Source organism: Miniopterus schreibersii, assembly GCF_964146895.1.
Source record: "Miniopterus schreibersii genome assembly, chromosome: 14".
Taxonomy (NCBI): Eukaryota; Metazoa; Chordata; class Mammalia; order Chiroptera; family Miniopteridae; genus Miniopterus; species Miniopterus schreibersii.
The window spans coordinates 54,027,700-54,044,223 of record NC_138114.1 but is presented as its reverse complement, the minus strand read 5'-3'; the positions used below and the strand labels follow the sequence as shown (position 1 = coordinate 54,044,223).

At 54.0% G+C, this 16,524-nt stretch overlaps 2 protein-coding genes across 3 annotated transcripts in view; one reads left to right on the top strand and one right to left on the bottom strand.

Moving 5' to 3' along the window:
• Positions 1-5,797, top strand: part of EDRF1 (erythroid differentiation regulatory factor 1) — a 30,768-nt gene extending 24,971 nt beyond the window's left edge. Inside the window, exons 22-24 of one of the 2 annotated variants that reach the window (XM_081157832.1) lie at positions 2,044-2,159; positions 3,161-3,309; positions 4,047-5,797. In XM_081157832.1, coding sequence (XP_081013958.1) covers positions 2,044-2,159; positions 3,161-3,309; positions 4,047-4,203 — 422 coding nt within the window. In that variant the 3' untranslated portion in view covers positions 4,204-5,797. The remainder of the gene's footprint in view (positions 1-2,043; positions 2,160-3,160; positions 3,310-4,046) is intronic. The other variant, XM_081157833.1, reaches the window with a different exon arrangement.
• A 677-nt stretch (positions 5,798-6,474) lies between these two features.
• MMP21 (matrix metallopeptidase 21) lies at positions 6,475-13,000 on the bottom strand (the record flags this gene model as incomplete). The annotated part of the gene is made up of 7 exons (XM_081157834.1): positions 6,475-6,952; positions 7,630-7,802; positions 9,100-9,357; positions 10,296-10,437; positions 10,658-10,797; positions 11,725-12,268; positions 12,839-13,000. The coding sequence occupies 7 exons, from the start codon at positions 12,998-13,000 to the stop codon at positions 6,650-6,652; spliced, it is 1,722 nt and encodes a 573-aa protein (XP_081013960.1). The 3' UTR covers positions 6,475-6,649.
• Positions 13,001-16,524: the final 3,524 nt, after the last annotated feature.

The window sequence follows — 16,524 nt, the reverse complement described above, 5'->3', positions numbered from 1 at the left end:
TTTTAAGACTTAGAGAAATGGATTAGATTGTATTCAATGACTAGAAATGTTTAACTATAGCCCATGAGCCCTTATTTTTAAAAAAAGTTGTGACAAGTCAATTTAGACAAAGATTTAAGTCATTGTAGACAACTTAGGCCTGGAAGAGCAGTGGTGAGGAAGAGGCGGTGCCTTTAACATGCCACTGGTGCTGCAGCTGTGGGCCCAGCTTCTAGAGCAGGCCGAGCCTGCAGGTGCTGATCAGGGAGAGAGAACAGATCGAGGCTCCTGCAGGAAGTTGTTTCCACGGCAGTGTAGCTGGGTCGGAACACAGGATGCCTTTCCCACTGTCCTCGCGCCGCCCCCCTGCTCCTGCAGAGAACTGCCTGTGTGAAGAACGAGGCAGTTACTCCAAGTCGCCGCAGCTCGCGTGGCTTCACGGCAGTTGTGTTCTCCTGTGGAGTGAGAGTACGTGCACTACTTGGCACACACATGACTGGGTGAGGCCCTGGATGAGGCACAGAAGCCAGTGACTAGCATGGCTGCTCTGGGGAGGGGCCTGGGCTGGAGGGAGGCTTTCCCTGTGTGCCGACTGGACCTTACACGTGAGAATGTGTGACCTGTTTGGAACAGCTTTTAGAAACACTTTTTACTAGAAGTCTTTTTGTTAACTTTTGGACAGTATAGAATGCCTGCCTGGGTGTGTGGGTTGCTCTTTTGGGGGTAGGTTTGGGGTGGTTGTTTTTTTGCATTTCCATCTTTGAATTTTCTGCATGTTTGAATTTCTTAGAATGAGCAGGCATCATTTTTATAAAAAAGAACAGATACCAGAAACAAATTTCTAAGATGATAAGAATGGTTAATTCCCCTTTAAAAAATTATTTAATACTATGAGTACCTGAGAAAACTAATGTAAATATTTGAGGGGTTTTGTTAGCCAGCTTATTAAATGCTATAGTTTACAACATCTTTTATTCTGTTTATGTGATTTCACCCAGTATTTTTTTCTCTAGTACATAGGACTCAAATTTAGCTTCCTAATGTATGTATTGTCTGCCCTCTGCTCCCACTAGCATTTCCATACATAATCGACAGCCAGCCTTCTAAATGCCAAGACCGACACTGAAATCACATTTATCTGTTGATTTTTAAGATATTAGGTAACAACTACTCCATTTACAGAGTTGGGGGTCTCAACAGTCACCCTCAGGTGTGACGTTTCACTAGAAGGACTCACAGAACTCACTGAAGGCTGTCACACTTGTGGTTACTGTTTGTGGTAAAGAATAAAATCAGCCAAGGGAGGAGGCATGAGGGGCAGCATCTGGGGGAGTTTCGAGCACAAAGCCTCTCAAGAAGCTTCTGGTTGTCTCCCCCCGTGGAGTCACAGATTGTGTGAAGGGCCCAGTGGTGATGTGGCCATGGGCACAGAGCGTCCCCACAGGGAGGCTTACCCAGACCTCAGGGTCCAGAGTTTTCACTGGGACACCAACACATATGGTTGACCGCATCACAGCGGACCTTTACTTCAGCCTCCCTGGGGTCTTGAGCCCCAAAGCCCCCACAGTACAGCAATTATTAGGCTGTCTGGTGGCACCCAGGGTGTCCCCAGATCAACAAAACCCCTTTCCAGACAGGGCATTCCAAGGGCTTATAGATCAGCCCCAGGAGCTGAGGACAGAGGAAGTTGATAGGACAGCTGGTACTAAGTGCTGCAGAGACTGGACCAGTATCACGTAGCTGGTCAGTGGTAGGGTGGCCTTCATACCACAGGCTCCTCCTGGCTGGTCCCTTCGACCCTGACACTCTCCAAATAGCTGTGTTCTCACCCAGCAGAACCACATGTGAGGCAGGGAAATGACTGTTATCTGTGGCTTTAGAAAGACATCGCATCTTTCTCTGGGGGTAATGACTAAAGAAAGGGGGATTTAGAAGATTGGTTGGGCTTCTCCTGAGCTCCCTTTACAACATTTGAAAGTCACAATTTTTATTAACAAGGTGACATTGGATGGGTTTCCAGATTTATACTTACAGGAATGACTGTCTTCTGTTTAACACTTTTAGGTCAGAACAGCAATGTTGGAAAATTAAAAACACTCTCTGGGGCTCTTGATATTATGGTGAGAACCAAGCATGCATTCCAGCTCATCAGAAAGGAGCTCGTGGAGGAACTGGACCAGGTAAGTGGGGAAAACATTTATCTCTGTGTTTCATGTGTCTAATTTAGGCTAAGTGGTGAATGTATATGTGGGCCTGGGTGTGTGTGTGTGTGTGTGTGTGTGTGTGTACACGTTGTGTGTATATGTACAGGGTGAGACAAAAGTAGGGTTACAGTTGTTTGTATGGAAAATAATACAATAATTAATAAATAATACAAGAATAAACTTATGCACTCACAACTGTAAACCTGCTTTTGCCCACCGTGTAGATACAAACACACATACACGTATCAGCTCTGTATAAAAACATCCACAGTGATTTACCGTATTTTCTTGGTGGAATTATTAACTCTTTTTTTAACTTGCAAGTGCATCTTTTACATTTTAAAATAACCACCTAGACTTTGGTTAGTGAGGCCCTGGGAGTGTAGACTCTGTTAAGTTTGTGTGTGTCGTTTTGTTAAGAGAAAGAAAAGGCCTGTGCGCTCTTGTAATGTCTACTGAACTGCTGGGAGCAGCTGAACGGGGAGCAGGCCGAGCAGCCTCCTGGGGAAGGCCTTTCTGGTGTGCGGTGTCCCAGCACTCAGGCTGCAGTGCCCCGTGCTGGAAACTTCCCCAGTCCCCGGGGTGCCCCAGCCAGTGGCTTTCCTAGCCCTGGTGTGTCAGACCCTGTGGAGGACCCATTTCCATATTGCTCCTTTTGTGTCTGATGTTGGAAAGTTAGGAGATCTTCGTTCAGGATTAATTTTTTTCTTTCTAAGTTCCTGTTAGGTATGGGACATTTTTATGCTGTTTTTAGCTAATAAAACAATCTTGGGAGGGCGAAGGAGGAGGGGCCTGGTCACAGCCTCTATCACGGCCACCACTGCCACTCTCCCAACAGGCCTGTCCCTGGAACAGACCCCGGGTTTGCTGGCTGTTTGTTTTGGGTTTGAAGCTGACTGGGTTAGTGACACTTAGTTCCGTCACTTCAGTTGAACCATAGTTGTCGGGAACCTTGGGTGAAAACTCTCTGTTTGTAGCCGAAGAGTGATGAGACCACTGCTGCTGATTCCACTCCTGGTCTGAATCGAGAGGAAGTGCTCAAACTCCTGAGCATCTTTGAGTCCCGGCTGTCGTTCCTGCTCCTCCAGTCCATCAAGCTGCTGTCTCCGACCAAAAAGAAAACAAGGTAACACGGGGCTGTGTGTGGGTGTCTCTGCCCAGCCCCCCACCTGTGGAGGCCCACAGGTGATTGCACCGATGCTGTGGAAGGGTAGGTTGTGCTCCTCCCCATCCCTTCTGTGGTTGTCCGGGACCTAAGGTGGGGTGTGTCCAGTGGAGAACTGCTGGGACCCAGCATTGAGGTCTCTTCACAGCAGCTGTGCTGACCTTTCAGCTACGATGAGGTGCAGTTGTTCTGTGAGTCGGGAGTCTGGGCTCTAGGTCCGAGGTGATTCTAACTCCTGGGAGAGCATCCCCATGGTTGCTTCAGATGTGTGTTCGTAACACCGGCTGAGGATCTGAAGGCTTGGTGTGGGGGTGGAGGGAGCGCTGGGTGCTCCCCAGCCCAGCCCGTCTCCCCTGGAGTTTCTTCACAGCCTGTGTCATCGGACACTCATTCCTTCTTATTCAGTGCTGTCTGCCTACTTCCCACCCAGCAGAGGGCAGGGGCTGGGGTCTGTCCTGCTCACTGCCAGGGGCAGGTCCCAGTACCTGGTAGGTATTTGTAAGAATGACATGGGTTTGAATTGATGTGTTGAAAGGAACGTCTAGAAACAGGCCCCCTAGGAGATGTGGAATAGTCAGGACTGGAGCACCTGCTTCCCTGCGAGCGCACTGCGACTGTTTGGATCATTTTGAACGGTGGGTGAGCATCGCTGTTCATGTCACTTCTATTTTTTGCTTTGTTCTGTTTTGTTAACCCAGCAATAACATGGAAGAAGATGTAGCCCTCAAAACCAACAAGCAGATTTACTCCCAGCTCTTGAGAGCTACTGCCAACAAAACCACAGGTCTCTTGGAAAGAATCGACGTCCTCACTCGCCTGCTGGACCAGCTGGCCCGGGGCAGCGCCGTTCAGTGACTCGGCCAGGGCCAGTGCCCACAGATGTGTCGTCTGGGCCTTCCGTGCTCGGGCCAGTCTGTCACTCGGTGCTTCGTTAATTAAATACGTGGGAAATGTGCGCTCCACAGGCACCGTGGCAGGAGCAGCGTTCTCATTTCCCAACAGACGGAGCAGTCCCAGCTCCCTGCCTTTTCCATCGGAAGTGCCGGAATCGGAGTTGGACTCAGAGCCCGGCCTCCTTCCTGTGAGGCGTGTGGTGTGTGCAGTTACACTCTTAAGTATTTCTGAGTGTGTTAAGCTACGTGGGTTTAAGGCACAATTATTTTGGATAAGTGTTACTTTAGGTCAAGGGGACTTTTATCCAGGTGACTTTAGTGGTCACGTGGGTTAGATCTACAGTGTCTCCTCCGAATGGCTCAGAAAGGAGTTGCCCTCTTTAAGCTTCAGTGCAGGATTTCTGGAGACTAGCTGCTGTGCAGGTCGCTGTGTTTAGTGCATGCTCGGAAGGGGCCCACTGCTCTTTGACTTCATATGACAGCTGACCAGGAATATGTACTACTTCCCCCACCCCCGTTTTTATTTTAAACTTGAAACTGTGAATAAGTCAGAAAACTATTTTGAATAAATAAGTTATTTCTTTATAATGTCTTTGTCTTTTTTCATTTCACATTTTTCACATCGAGTTTTGATTTGAACTGGTTTGATTAATAAATTTTACAAAGTAAAGATTAAAATATTAAAAAGATTCTGCCATCCATTGAATTCTCACTAGAATGTTACACTTGCCGCTGCAGCGTGGCTGCGACATGGCTCCTGTCGGCCGCACACAAGCCTACCCACTTTCCCTGTGCCTGGTGTGCAGAGCTGTGCCCGTCCTGCCAGGGTGACAGTGTGGATTCATGTGCATGATGCCACTGTGGACAAGAGCCCACCTGCCTCTACATCCACCAGCCTGGTGGCCTCAGTGCCATCCGTGGATCAGTTCTACATGTCGACGGGCAGCCCCTCCAGCTATACCTCTGAAGGATCCTGAGCTGGGTCAGAAAAGTGGGACAGACTTAAGCTGAATTTTTACAAACTGCTTCCTGGTGCACAGATTTTTAGGCATTTCCCTTTGACAACGTGCCGACACCTCAGCGCGGGAGGCTTCTCTCTCACCACTTGTCTACTTCCTTGTTTACTTGCTTTGTCCTTGGGACAGATTTGCATCGGTTTTCAGAAGTTAATCATTGAAGCATTTAAAGTTTTGACTAAACTGTAAAGCAGTTGTACAGAGTCCGCGATGTCTCCCGTCTGTCCCCTGTGGCAGGCACATGCAGAATCTCAGTCCTCTCTGCTAGTTCAACGTGGACTCTCCTGTGGACTACTTCTAACTTGGATTCGTGAATTCAGGAAAGGGTTTGTACTTCTGCTGGAGTCGGGCACAGCAGCTCATCTTGACCGACATCCTCTCAGCTGGACAGCCTTTCTGTCCAGAGGAAAATTGGTTTTTAAGCGAGAAGATAGAAGTCCTGGCTATCTTCCCTTGTCATAATAGTAGTATGGAATTCCTGTGTGGGGGGTGCTTTTAAAATGTTTTGTAACTTGATTTTAAATTAAATGAAAGCTGCTTAAAAGTGTGTGTGTTTTAGCTGTTCCTTTACAAGAACTGTGGTGTTTGTGGCCTGATCAGTGGGACTGCTGGGTCTTTTCCAGTTCACTTAAGTGCCCACATTTTGTCCCCATCATTACAGACGACATCGGGGGTTTGTCTGTGTCATGAAGGTGTGTTGTGTGAAAGTTAAAGGAACACAGTGCCTATCCTAGAGGTAACTGATACGGGAAACAAGCTTGAGTACCCAGTGAGCTTCAGGAGTCTTAACTTCGGTAGTCCAGCCCTCAGAACATAATACAGTGCCGGGTGAAGTGTTTCCTGCTTGAGGGGCAGGCCAGAAAGCGGTCCAGCCAGGACCGTTTGGGTTACAGGCCTGTATTCAAACAGCGCCCAGGGTTGGACAGAGTGCAGGGTGCCAGGCTGGCCTGAGGGTCAAGAGCAACCACTGCGTCTGATGGGTGGCAGCACCCCTGCTACTCTCAGGGAGTGGCACCTGTGATGACCCCAGGGCAATGGCTGTTCCCACCTACCCTGGACATTGGTGGGGGGGTGGACAGGCGTGCTGGGAACTTGGCTGCAGAACCCTAGCAACAGTGGGAAGCAAGGGCGGATTCTTCAGCGATTTGTTTTGTTTTTTAACCTTTCCTAAAATAATTTGTAAAATCATTTGGTAATTTTTTTTTTTTTTTTTTTTTGCCTAAGAAATTGATTTTTAAATCAAGTATTTTAAAAAGCTCAATAATACTTTTTCCATTGGTTTTAACCTAGGGAGCTCCATTCGTTTTGGTTACTGAAAACCTAGTGGGTTTTCTCTAAGAAATCGACATCTTAGGAGAGGAATCCTTCGGCTCCCTCCGTCAGCCTGTTTCCTCATGCCATGCTCAGGGTGGAGGTGTGGACATCGCACACGTCGAACCACTTCCCGGAGATGGGCTCCTTGGGGAACACGCTGTTGGGAGGAAGCCAGGCGCCCCGCCGCCTGTCCCCGTCCCTCGCCACTCGCCAGTAGGCGCTGCCTTTGAAGAGGAAGACAGACTTGTGTGCGTAGGAGTAATAGGCCGAGTCCAGGTTTCTGAGCGGGTGGTTCCCGGGCTCTGTCGCTGGGAAGACTTCTGTCATCCTCTTCGGGTAGGAACTGAGGACTTGGTTCCTGTTGACATCGAAGGCAAACACCTGCAGAGCAAGGAGAGCAGGCTGGTCTTTCCGAGGCCACTGACGCACGCAGTGAAGTAGGTACGTCTGTCTGCACCAGATTCTCGGGGCTTCGAGTGCTTAACTACTTCCCATGTGGTCTGTTGTTGCCATGTAGGCACACGGTGACCACACAGCTTTTTATCTTTTTATCAGCAGAGAGTATTTTTTCCATGGCTTTTCAGAGAGTGGAACGGGGAGGGAAACACTGATGAGAGAGAGAGAGAGAGACAGCGACTGGATGCCTTCCTCATGAGCCTGGGTATCGCGCCTGCAACCGAGATAGGTGCCCTGGACTGGAATCAAACCCAAGACCCTTCAGTCCACAGGCTGATGCTCTAACCACTGAGCCGAAGCAGCCAGGCCTAGTTATTTTTCAATCCTCACCTGAGGACGTACTTATTCATTTTTAGAGAGGAAGGAGGGAGAGAGTGAGCGAGCGCCATCCACATGTGAGAGAAACATCCATTGGTTGGTTGCCTCCTGGAACGCACCCTGACTGGAGATCAAACCCGCCACCTTTTGGTGCACCGGTGATGCTCCAACCATCGGAGCCACCCGGCCAGGGCAGTAACAGCACAGCTGTTAGCAGCACGTGCTCGCCGCACATGTTTCATTTAGGGATGGTAAAAGCAACAGGTGGCAGAGCCTCCACTCACGAGGGAGCCTTTGAAGAAGTAAATCAGCTGCTTCCTTCGGTCATAAAATGCAGTGTCCAGGGGACTCGGGACGCCAGGAAACCCTTCTGAAATCAGCCTGGGGTAGCCTTTCCCGTGTTCATCTTCCGTGAGGGCCTGATCCCTGTCACTGTCGTATCTCCAGTATTGATTTCCTGAGAGCCAAACAAAAAACAGTACCAGGTTTATTACCACTAAGTCTCAGGAAAGGACAGAGCAGACAGCTCTCCAACCAGCCCCAGCGACCATGGTGTCTGCCATGACTGCGGGAGGAAGCTGGGCTTCAGCAGCCAAGTGAGGCCTCCACTTTCCTAGGTCCTGAGGCTCTTCTAGATCTGACCCCAGGGGACCGAGTGGGGCCAACATCAATTACGGTCAGGACTTCTTAAGCCACGAAGGATGTGCTCCCAACTCCAAAACATCCAAACTACAAAAGTCTACCGGGAGCGGGAGAGACAATTTCTTCATGTAACTGAACTAAAGAATTCTTTGTGTGATGTGAAGGAAAATTAGGACTAAATTTATGCACAGATATCTTATAGCAACATTTGCATGCGCAGTTCTTTCCATCTGTGAGCCATTTAAGGCAACGTGGTTCTATTACTAGGACTCAGGCAGCAAGGGCAAGAAAAGCAGCCACCACCACATCGTGTTTGCGGTCAGACTCCATGGGTGTGGTTCACAAAGGCAGCCCACTGGCCTGGCTGCTCCGGGTGTTCACTGAGACCTCCTGCCCCCCACCTCAGGTTCTCTGTCCCCAGAACACTGATCCTCCGCCCAGAAGCTGCCACCGACTCGCCCCTGGGCCTGGCGATCATTAGCGGTTCTGTGCTGGGCTGACCGTCTTTCCAACCTGATCCCATGGAGTGAGTGCCCTGCCTCCCCCAGGGCGTAGCTGTCGCACATGCTTGTTCACTCCTGGCTCTAGGGCTGTGAGTTTGACCCCCACTCCCTCCCCCCCCACTTCCCCACCACCACTCCAGGGCTCCCCTTCTGGACACTCTAGGTCCTACCATCCTTCCAGTGTGGGCCTAGCCCTCACTCCTGGCGGCTCTAGCACCTGTCTCTAGGGGACGGTGATGGCCTCCCCTGTTCACTCTACCTCTTCAAACATGTGTCTCCTATGGGTGGGCTTCCAAGGTGTTTACTTCTCCAGACTCTGAGGAAAACTCCTCTAGGGAGGACGCTTTCCCACAGTTCTTTGGCAACCACGTCAGAGCCCCTCTCAGTTCCTTCCCTCCCTCCCTTGTTCACTTGACATATTCATTCAGTGCCTGTGTAAAAGATCAGGGATCCCGATCCCCATGCCCACAGGGCTTCCAGCTGGACGGGACAGACAGAAACTAAGCAACTTCTGGAGCATTACGGGAGAGTCCCCGGGGGAGGGCTCGAACATCTGTCCCGAAAGCATCTGTTTAATAGGGAAACAGAGCTGCCCAGAAGGGCCTCTACCTTTAAAAAAATAACGCTCATCTCTCCTCCACGTCCAGATGTGGACAACGGCGTCGATGCCCTGTGCCGGGACTCCGTGCCAGCCAGTGAGGATGGGGATGGGGTCCCCATAACGCGTCCGGTTGTTCCGGTTCTCATACAGCCAGTACCAGCTGTTGCGGAAGAAATAAGTGCTGAACCTCACCGTCGCCTCCCCGCGGTGGTTTCTCTCCTTGCGAATCCAGTCAAATGCGGTATCGAAGGAGCCTTCACAGGAACCTTAAAAAAAAAGTCCAGCCACTTGCCACTGGGTGCAAAAACCAGCCCTTCCTATTTTTACATGTGACTTTTCAAGACCATTGCTAAGCTGGAGCTTTCTATTAAGACATCTTAAAGCCAGAAGTAGGCCTCCCTGCGCTGAATGGCGGGAGCAGGAGGGACCCCAGTGGCCTGCAACCGTGCCAGGCACTGAGTTATCCTGGCTCATTATTAACAGTGCTCCCGATCACTCTCTAAAGTGTCTCTACTTGGATGCTAGTTACACGGTCACTTTAAGTGTAGCTGATGCCCCTTTGGATGGCTAATCTGACTTCACTGGAGGGAAGGAGTGTGTCTCTGGGCACACGAGAGGTTTCCACAGAGGGAGATAAACGTGTCCTGGCACGTGGTATCTCCAAAGGTGCTGCGTGCCAAGGACAGGACGGTGTGAGTTGCACAGAAACAGGGACGGTCCCTGTTTCAGATGGAAACGTGGAGGGCAGTGTCCCTTCCCTACAGCCTTGGTGCTAAATCATTAATCCTTCCATTAAGTAACTGACCACCACCCCTTTGGCCTGAACAGTCAAACAGACGTTAGAGCCTATCCCGGCAAGGCCGAGCTGTCCTTTGCCTTGAGATTACAGTTTCTCCCCGCGGCTTCCACTCCTGTCCTCTCATGGGACACCATGGCCCTGGGGGGCCCAATTGTTTAGAGAACCACCCACCGCGGGCCCCTCCTTACTCCCAGGGAGGACTCAGGAGGGACAAACCCAAGAGAGTGTGCCTTGCTCTCCATGTGCCTGTAGTCTGGGCACAGCCACCTTTCACTAAGAACACGCCCCCGAGCCTCAAGGTGGCTGCTCGGGGCCCGCAGACGGGAGTGAGTGGGGTGCTCTCAGGCTCTGAAAGACCGCGTCCTCCGTCACCTCCGAGGGTGACCTCTCCCAGGACAGTCTTACCGTACAGCTTCTGAATTGCTTTCCTGTCTGACCAGTCCAACTCGAATGCAGGCCCCTGGGGGATGTAATTCGGCTGCATTATGGATCCTGTCCTGTAGATGTGAGGCAAGCCGAGGACATGGCCAATTTCATGGACGGCCACCTGGAAGGGAATACAAACCATCGGAGCAGGGCCAACGCTGGGTGTCTGGGACCTGCCCCGCCATGGAGGGCAGGCTATGCCTGGAGAGGAGCCGTGCTCGGGAGTGAGAGGGGACTTTCTCAGAAGGAAGCGGACACCTCCCGGGACAGGCTCCGGCCGCCTGGCTCCCACCCACGCTGCACTGCCCGTTGACCATGACCATCAGCTCGGGCCCAGCTACCTGGAGTAGGCTGACGCCCATGCTGCTGGTGGGAGGTGTGAAGTGCTCGTCATCGTCAAAGTGAATGTCGCCCAGGCGCCAGGCGTGTGCAAACTCCTGCCCGATCCCATCAAAAACTCGCGGGCAGCCCAGGTGCCGGCCTGGCCAGGGGGAGGGGGCGTCCAGGTGAATTAGGAGTGCCCACTGCAGACTCCCTACCTGGTGGGACCCAGGAACACAGAAACCTGTAGGGTTCCCAGGCCAGAGGGCTTTGGGTCCAGCAGCAGCAGCAGCAGCAGCGCCTGGACTGATCCCTCAGCGTGAGGAGCGCAGGAGACAGGGTCGTTTATAAACTGACAGTCTAAAGGCCTAACAGCTGCGTGCCGAGGAGGGACGGCTCCACTCTGCCGCGAGCTGGGGGTGCGTGGTGGGCGTGGATGGCTGCAGGCTCGTGCGGGAGACAAGGTCTGAACGGGACCCTAACAGCTGAGTGGTCAGGAAGTAAAGCAGGTGCTGCCCAGTGGTCACATCCTTACACTTGGATCGTTTTTCAACCAGCTGTGCCCCTGTGTGCCTCTCACGTCAGGAAGTTACTCCAGTGAGATGAGCCAGGCAGCCACCAGGACCCCTGGTTCCCAGGTGGGACTGCAGAGAAGTTACCTTGTCCAAACCCACCCAGCTGGGAGGAGGTGGGCCCGGGGGGAACCCCCCCGTCTGTCCTGTGCCCTAAGGAGCACACCGAGTTCCTGAGAGCAGTGCCCACTGGCTCACCTGCTCCAGTGTCCCCATGAGACCCTCTGGTCTTTGCAGGGGGACACGCCGGTGCCCTTCCCAGTGATTCGCAATAAAGCAACATCAGCAGAGGGCTTACAGTAAGGCCCCCCGACAGGTGCCGTCTCAGAGCAGCCCAGGGGGCAGGGCTGCGGCCACTGCTCCGCAGGTAACTGCGGGGGCAGGAGGCCACGGGGGGGTTCCCCAGGGCCGAGAGCGCCCGTTGTCACCTGGTCCCTACCCCCGGCTCCGGGGGGCAGAGGGGCCCGCCTGCGCGCAGAGGGGACAGGGTGGCACAAGGTCTCGGCCCTTCTTACCTCGTCCGAAACCCAGCTTTATGTCAACGGTGGCCCCGGGGCCCGCGAGGTCCTCCCGGAAGCTCAGGGGGGTCACCTCGCTCCACATGCGGAAGGCCAGGCGGAGGACGGACCTCTGCTGGGCCTCGGGCAGCTGGCCGCTGTAGCCCTCCCGCAGCAGCCGCCAGCTCAGCGTCTTTTTGGCGAAGGCGCGAGGGGCCCAGCCCTGCGCAGAGCCCGCGGGGAGCGGGCCCGGCCCCGGGAGCGGGGTCCGCGGGGAGCGCCTCGGGCGGGCCCCGCGGCGTGGGCCGGGCGGGCGCGGCGGGGTCGGGGGCGCGGGGCTCGCGGCCCGCAGCTGGGGCCGCGCGTCCCGGACGCCGCAGCGAGGCCGGTTCATGGCCGCCAGCGTGGCCGCGTCCAGCTTCCCGCTCGCCGGCAGCGCGTTGGCCTTCTGGAACCTGCGCAGGGCCTCCGCCAGGGCGGCGCCCCGGGGACCCCGCGGCACTGGGGCCGCGGACCCCGCCCCCGGGGGCCCCTCGGTCCAGCCGTATTTGGACAGGAACCGCTGCGGGAGAGACATGCACCCATGGGTGGGGCTGCGCGGCAGACTGCGTGTTACACACACACGCCCTCTGCTTGTTTGTATACTGCGCAGGCCAGTGTGCATTCGCGTGATCTTATCCGTATTTATTGTGTGTTTTCCTGCGTGGGCGGCATTTCCACTCCGTGTTTTGGGTGGTTTGTGCGAGGTCCGGCACCTGAGAGGCGTGTGTGCGCCTGTGAGTGCGAGCACAGCTGTGTGTGCACAACTGCATGCGTGCGTGCGCAGTGCGTGCCTGTACACACGTGCGTGCGTGCACACCTGAGCGCGTGCGTGCGCAGTGCGTGCCTGTACACCCGTGCGTGCGTGCACACCTGAGCGCGTGCGTGCGCAGTGCGTGCTTGTACACCCGTGCGTGCGTGCACACCTGAGCGCGTGCGTGCGCGGTGCGTGCCTGTACACCCGTGCGTGCGTGCGCAGTCCGTGCCTGTACACCCGTGCGTGCGTGCACACCTGAGCGCGTGCGTGCGTGTGCACTGCGTGCCTGCACACAGGTGCGCGCGTGTGCGTGGCCCCGGCCTCGGCTTGTCCTACCTGCGCGGCGCGGAGGTCGGCGATGGGCGCGGCGCGGCGCAGCGGGGACGGGCCCAGGTCCGAGCGGTCCCGGCTGTGGAAGAGGGCCTCGGGCCGCGCGGGCCGCGGCGCCGCGAGCCAGCAGAGCAGCAGGGTCGGACGGAGGACGGAGGCCGCGAGCATGGCCGCGTGGAGCCCGCGGTCCCGCTCCCGCCCGGCCGCCTCCCCCGGGGAGCCGCGGGGAAGCCCTTATAGGCGGCGCCCACCCCGCGCCGGCCGGAGCGAGCCCCCAGGGCCGGCGCCGCCCTTTGAAGCCCGGGGCCCGCGCTCGCGCCGGGGCGAGAACGCCGCCCCTCGCCGCCCGCCTCGGTCGCCGGGGCCTCGGGCACTTAGGTCCGGCCGGGCGGCCGCCTGTGACCGCGTTTCCATGGCGATGCGCTGCCCGGTGGGCGGCGCCGGTGCCCGCGGCCGGGGCGGAGGCGCGAAACCGCCCCAGAGCCCCTCGGCCGCGCCTGCGAGCGATCCAGCCGCCAGGGCCGCTCGGTTTGCTCCGAGTTTGCGTCTTTTTTTGGGGGGAGGAGTGGAAATTGCTTTTTATTTTTTTAAGCTTTTATTTCTTGTTAATTACAGCTCACATTCAATATTATTTACTCTAGTTTCGGGTGCACAGCACAGTGATTAGACATTTCTGTAATTTACGAAGTGATTCCGCACCCCCTTAAGTCTAGTGCCCACCCCGCACCATACATGCTCCCTGTGCTGCACTTTACATCCCCATAGTTTGGGTCCTTTTCCGGGGGGGGGGGATTTAGTTTATTATTTTTATTGCTTTTGTTTCTCTTTATAAAAGGAATACTTCATCAGTCTAGGAAAACGTAAATTTTGAAAGTACCGAGAACAAAGGAGGAACTCCCTACAATTCAGACGGTAACGTTTTCGTGAACGTTCTTGCAGATACATATATTGTGTCAGTGCAGAGAAGCGTCTGTGTGTGTCCAACTGGACCTAAATCACACATTTTTATTTTAACCTTCTTGTTGATTTCAGTGGCATGCCACACTCCTTCCTGTGCTCATGACCAGTGGTTTCTCATCATAGTTACTGGTACGTGGTGCCCATCTGTGGGTCCAGGATTGTTTTTTAGTCGTCCCCTGAGGGTATAGTTGTTGTTTTTTTTAATTGATTTTATTTTTTATTGATTTGAGAGAGAGAGAGAGAGAGATCTGTGTGAAAGAGAAGCATGGATGGTTACGTATTGTTTCACTTCGTAGTGTGGCTGAAACAAAGCATAATTCTTGGGCGTAAGAGCACTGTTCACCTCCCCACTTAACTGGGTTTTCTTTCTGTTTTTTAAAAAATTGAAATCTCAAACTATGCTTGATTAGAAGACACACCCTGAATGTTTTCTCTGGGGAAACAAAAACCTGAAAAGGTGCTAGACTTAGGACAGAATTATTAAAACAGTACCTAGGTAGTTTCTACTTCCTGGAAGGCTGGAACTCGGAATGCAGAACTGAGAACTCAGATGGAGAGCTGGCCCGCTGAGGGCTCGTGTCACAGAGCCCGTGGGTGTAACAGACTCAGATGGTACCTGCTGAAGGCACGAGCTCTGGCTGAGGACCGCTCCTGAGAGTCCAGTCTCAACACTTGCCGGACAGCTGGGCCTGGTGCTGGCCATGGATCCCTCCCAGGGATCGGAGGTGGGGAGTGGTTACCACTGGTTCTCTACAGTTAATTTTTTTCCCACTGTATTGTGCAGTTGGCCTCATGCAGATCTGGACCAGTGGACTCAGGGAAGTGTGCCTACCACTCGGTTGCCTGCTTGTCCCTGGGAGTGCCCTTCTCCCCGCTGCTGCCCAGCCTCTGCGTGGACTGGCTTCCCGGCTTGGAGTGTTTGATTAGCCAGACTGCTTATTCCAGGTAAGCTGGATTTTGAGGAAATCAGTTGGATTTAGGAGGAAAAGTGGTCTATGCAAGACATTCGCTCATTGTCTTTGAGCCTGGGGTAGGGTTTGGCTGGAAGCTTCTAGAATCCCCTTAAACACAGAGGTGGCATGACCCAGGTGTCAGTGGGAGAATTGAAAACTTTTTCATGTAACACATTATTTACAAAATAGATTTGCATATTCTCAGCAATGCACTTTTCCAACATAACATTTTGGAAAAAGACATGCCTTACTCAGTCCTGCAGAAGATGTTTAAGCTTGAGGAACAGGGAGGGGGTCAGTTCTGACTCTGAAAATGACCGTATTTCAGGATCTGCTCATGTGCAGGCCTGTTTGTTACACAACTGTGCGGTACTGCCTGTGACAGGGAGAGAAAGGCTCTTCCTACCATCTGCCCCAGTTTCCTTCCCTCTGACTCTACATTTCAGTCCCTCTCGTCCACGAATAGACCCTTTGCCCACGTGGGGCCAGCTGAGGCTCCTGGGCCTCCCTGGGAGACCCGTCCGTGTTTTTCATGCACAGGCTCTGCGGCTTGAGGCTCTTCTCCCTCCCCTGGAGGAGGCCTCTGAGCTGGCTGCCTGGCTGCGGGGGGAGGGGAGCCCCAGTCACGGCTCACCTGCCCTCTGCAGGTGCATGTTTGAGTTTGCGGGCGTGGTCGACAACGTCGACGTGAAGATCATGATTGCCATTGGCGGCGGCTTATTGATTACCTCGTTTTTTCTCATGTGCTGTTTCCTCTGTCTCTACTGCAAGTTGACCAGCATCCTGAGGTGAGTGGCGTGGGTAAGTGGATGACACGCCTCGCAGGGGCACCCGGGCTCTGCTTGAGCAGGGTCCCTCCTTGCCTGGGGGTGACACCCTGGGTGAGGCCGGATCAGCGGGCAGGTGTGAAAAGGCAAAGGCAGGTGAGGGTAGAATCCTGGCTTCCTCCCCTCTGGCTGGGGTTGTGAGCTCATAGTGCGTGTTCTCAGCCAGGCGCTGTGTGTCAGCTCCGTCTGCTGTCCTGAGGCCTCCTGGAGTTGACCCTCAGCTGGCAGACGCGGCGCACTGGCCGGTCCCTCCCTGTGTCCCAGGCCCTGCACACTGGAGACTGTGGGGCTGGCCGTGTGAATGAGCCTCTGCCTCAGTTCACCCAGAGGCCGGGCTGAGGTGACCTCCCGGTGCCTGAGCGGGGAGCTCTCAGGATGTTGTCTCGTTCATCGTCCATGGCCTTGGGGACAGGGAGGTAGCCGTAGTAGTGTGGGGAAACTGAGCCGTGTACAGACTCTGGGCCCGGCCAGTGTGGCGCAGTGGTTGAGTATTGACCTATGAACCAGAAGGTCACGGTTCGATTCCCAGTCAGGGCATTTGCCTGGGTTGTGGGCTTGATCCCCAGTAGGGAGCATGCAGGAGGCAGCCTGGTCAGTGACCCTCATCATCGATGTTTCTCTTTATCTTTCCCCCTTCTTCTCTCTGAAATCAATAAAAACATTAAAAAAAAAAAGATCCTGGGGACGCCTAACTGGGGTATAGGCCAGGATAATGAACTGGGAGCTCTTTTCAAAGTGTTTCTCACTGAGTCTGGAGCAGAGGAGCCGTCCCCATGAAGTAGAATGAATGTAAAATCTGGGGAAGGATGGTGAGTCCCAGAGCCCAAGCTCACTGCCTGCTCCCCTAACCCCCAAATGTGCACCAGGCACTGACCAGGTCAGACTGCTCACACTGGGTGCCAAGCTCGTGGTTTTGTCCCTGGACTCACTTTACCCTCACTTGACATTCATG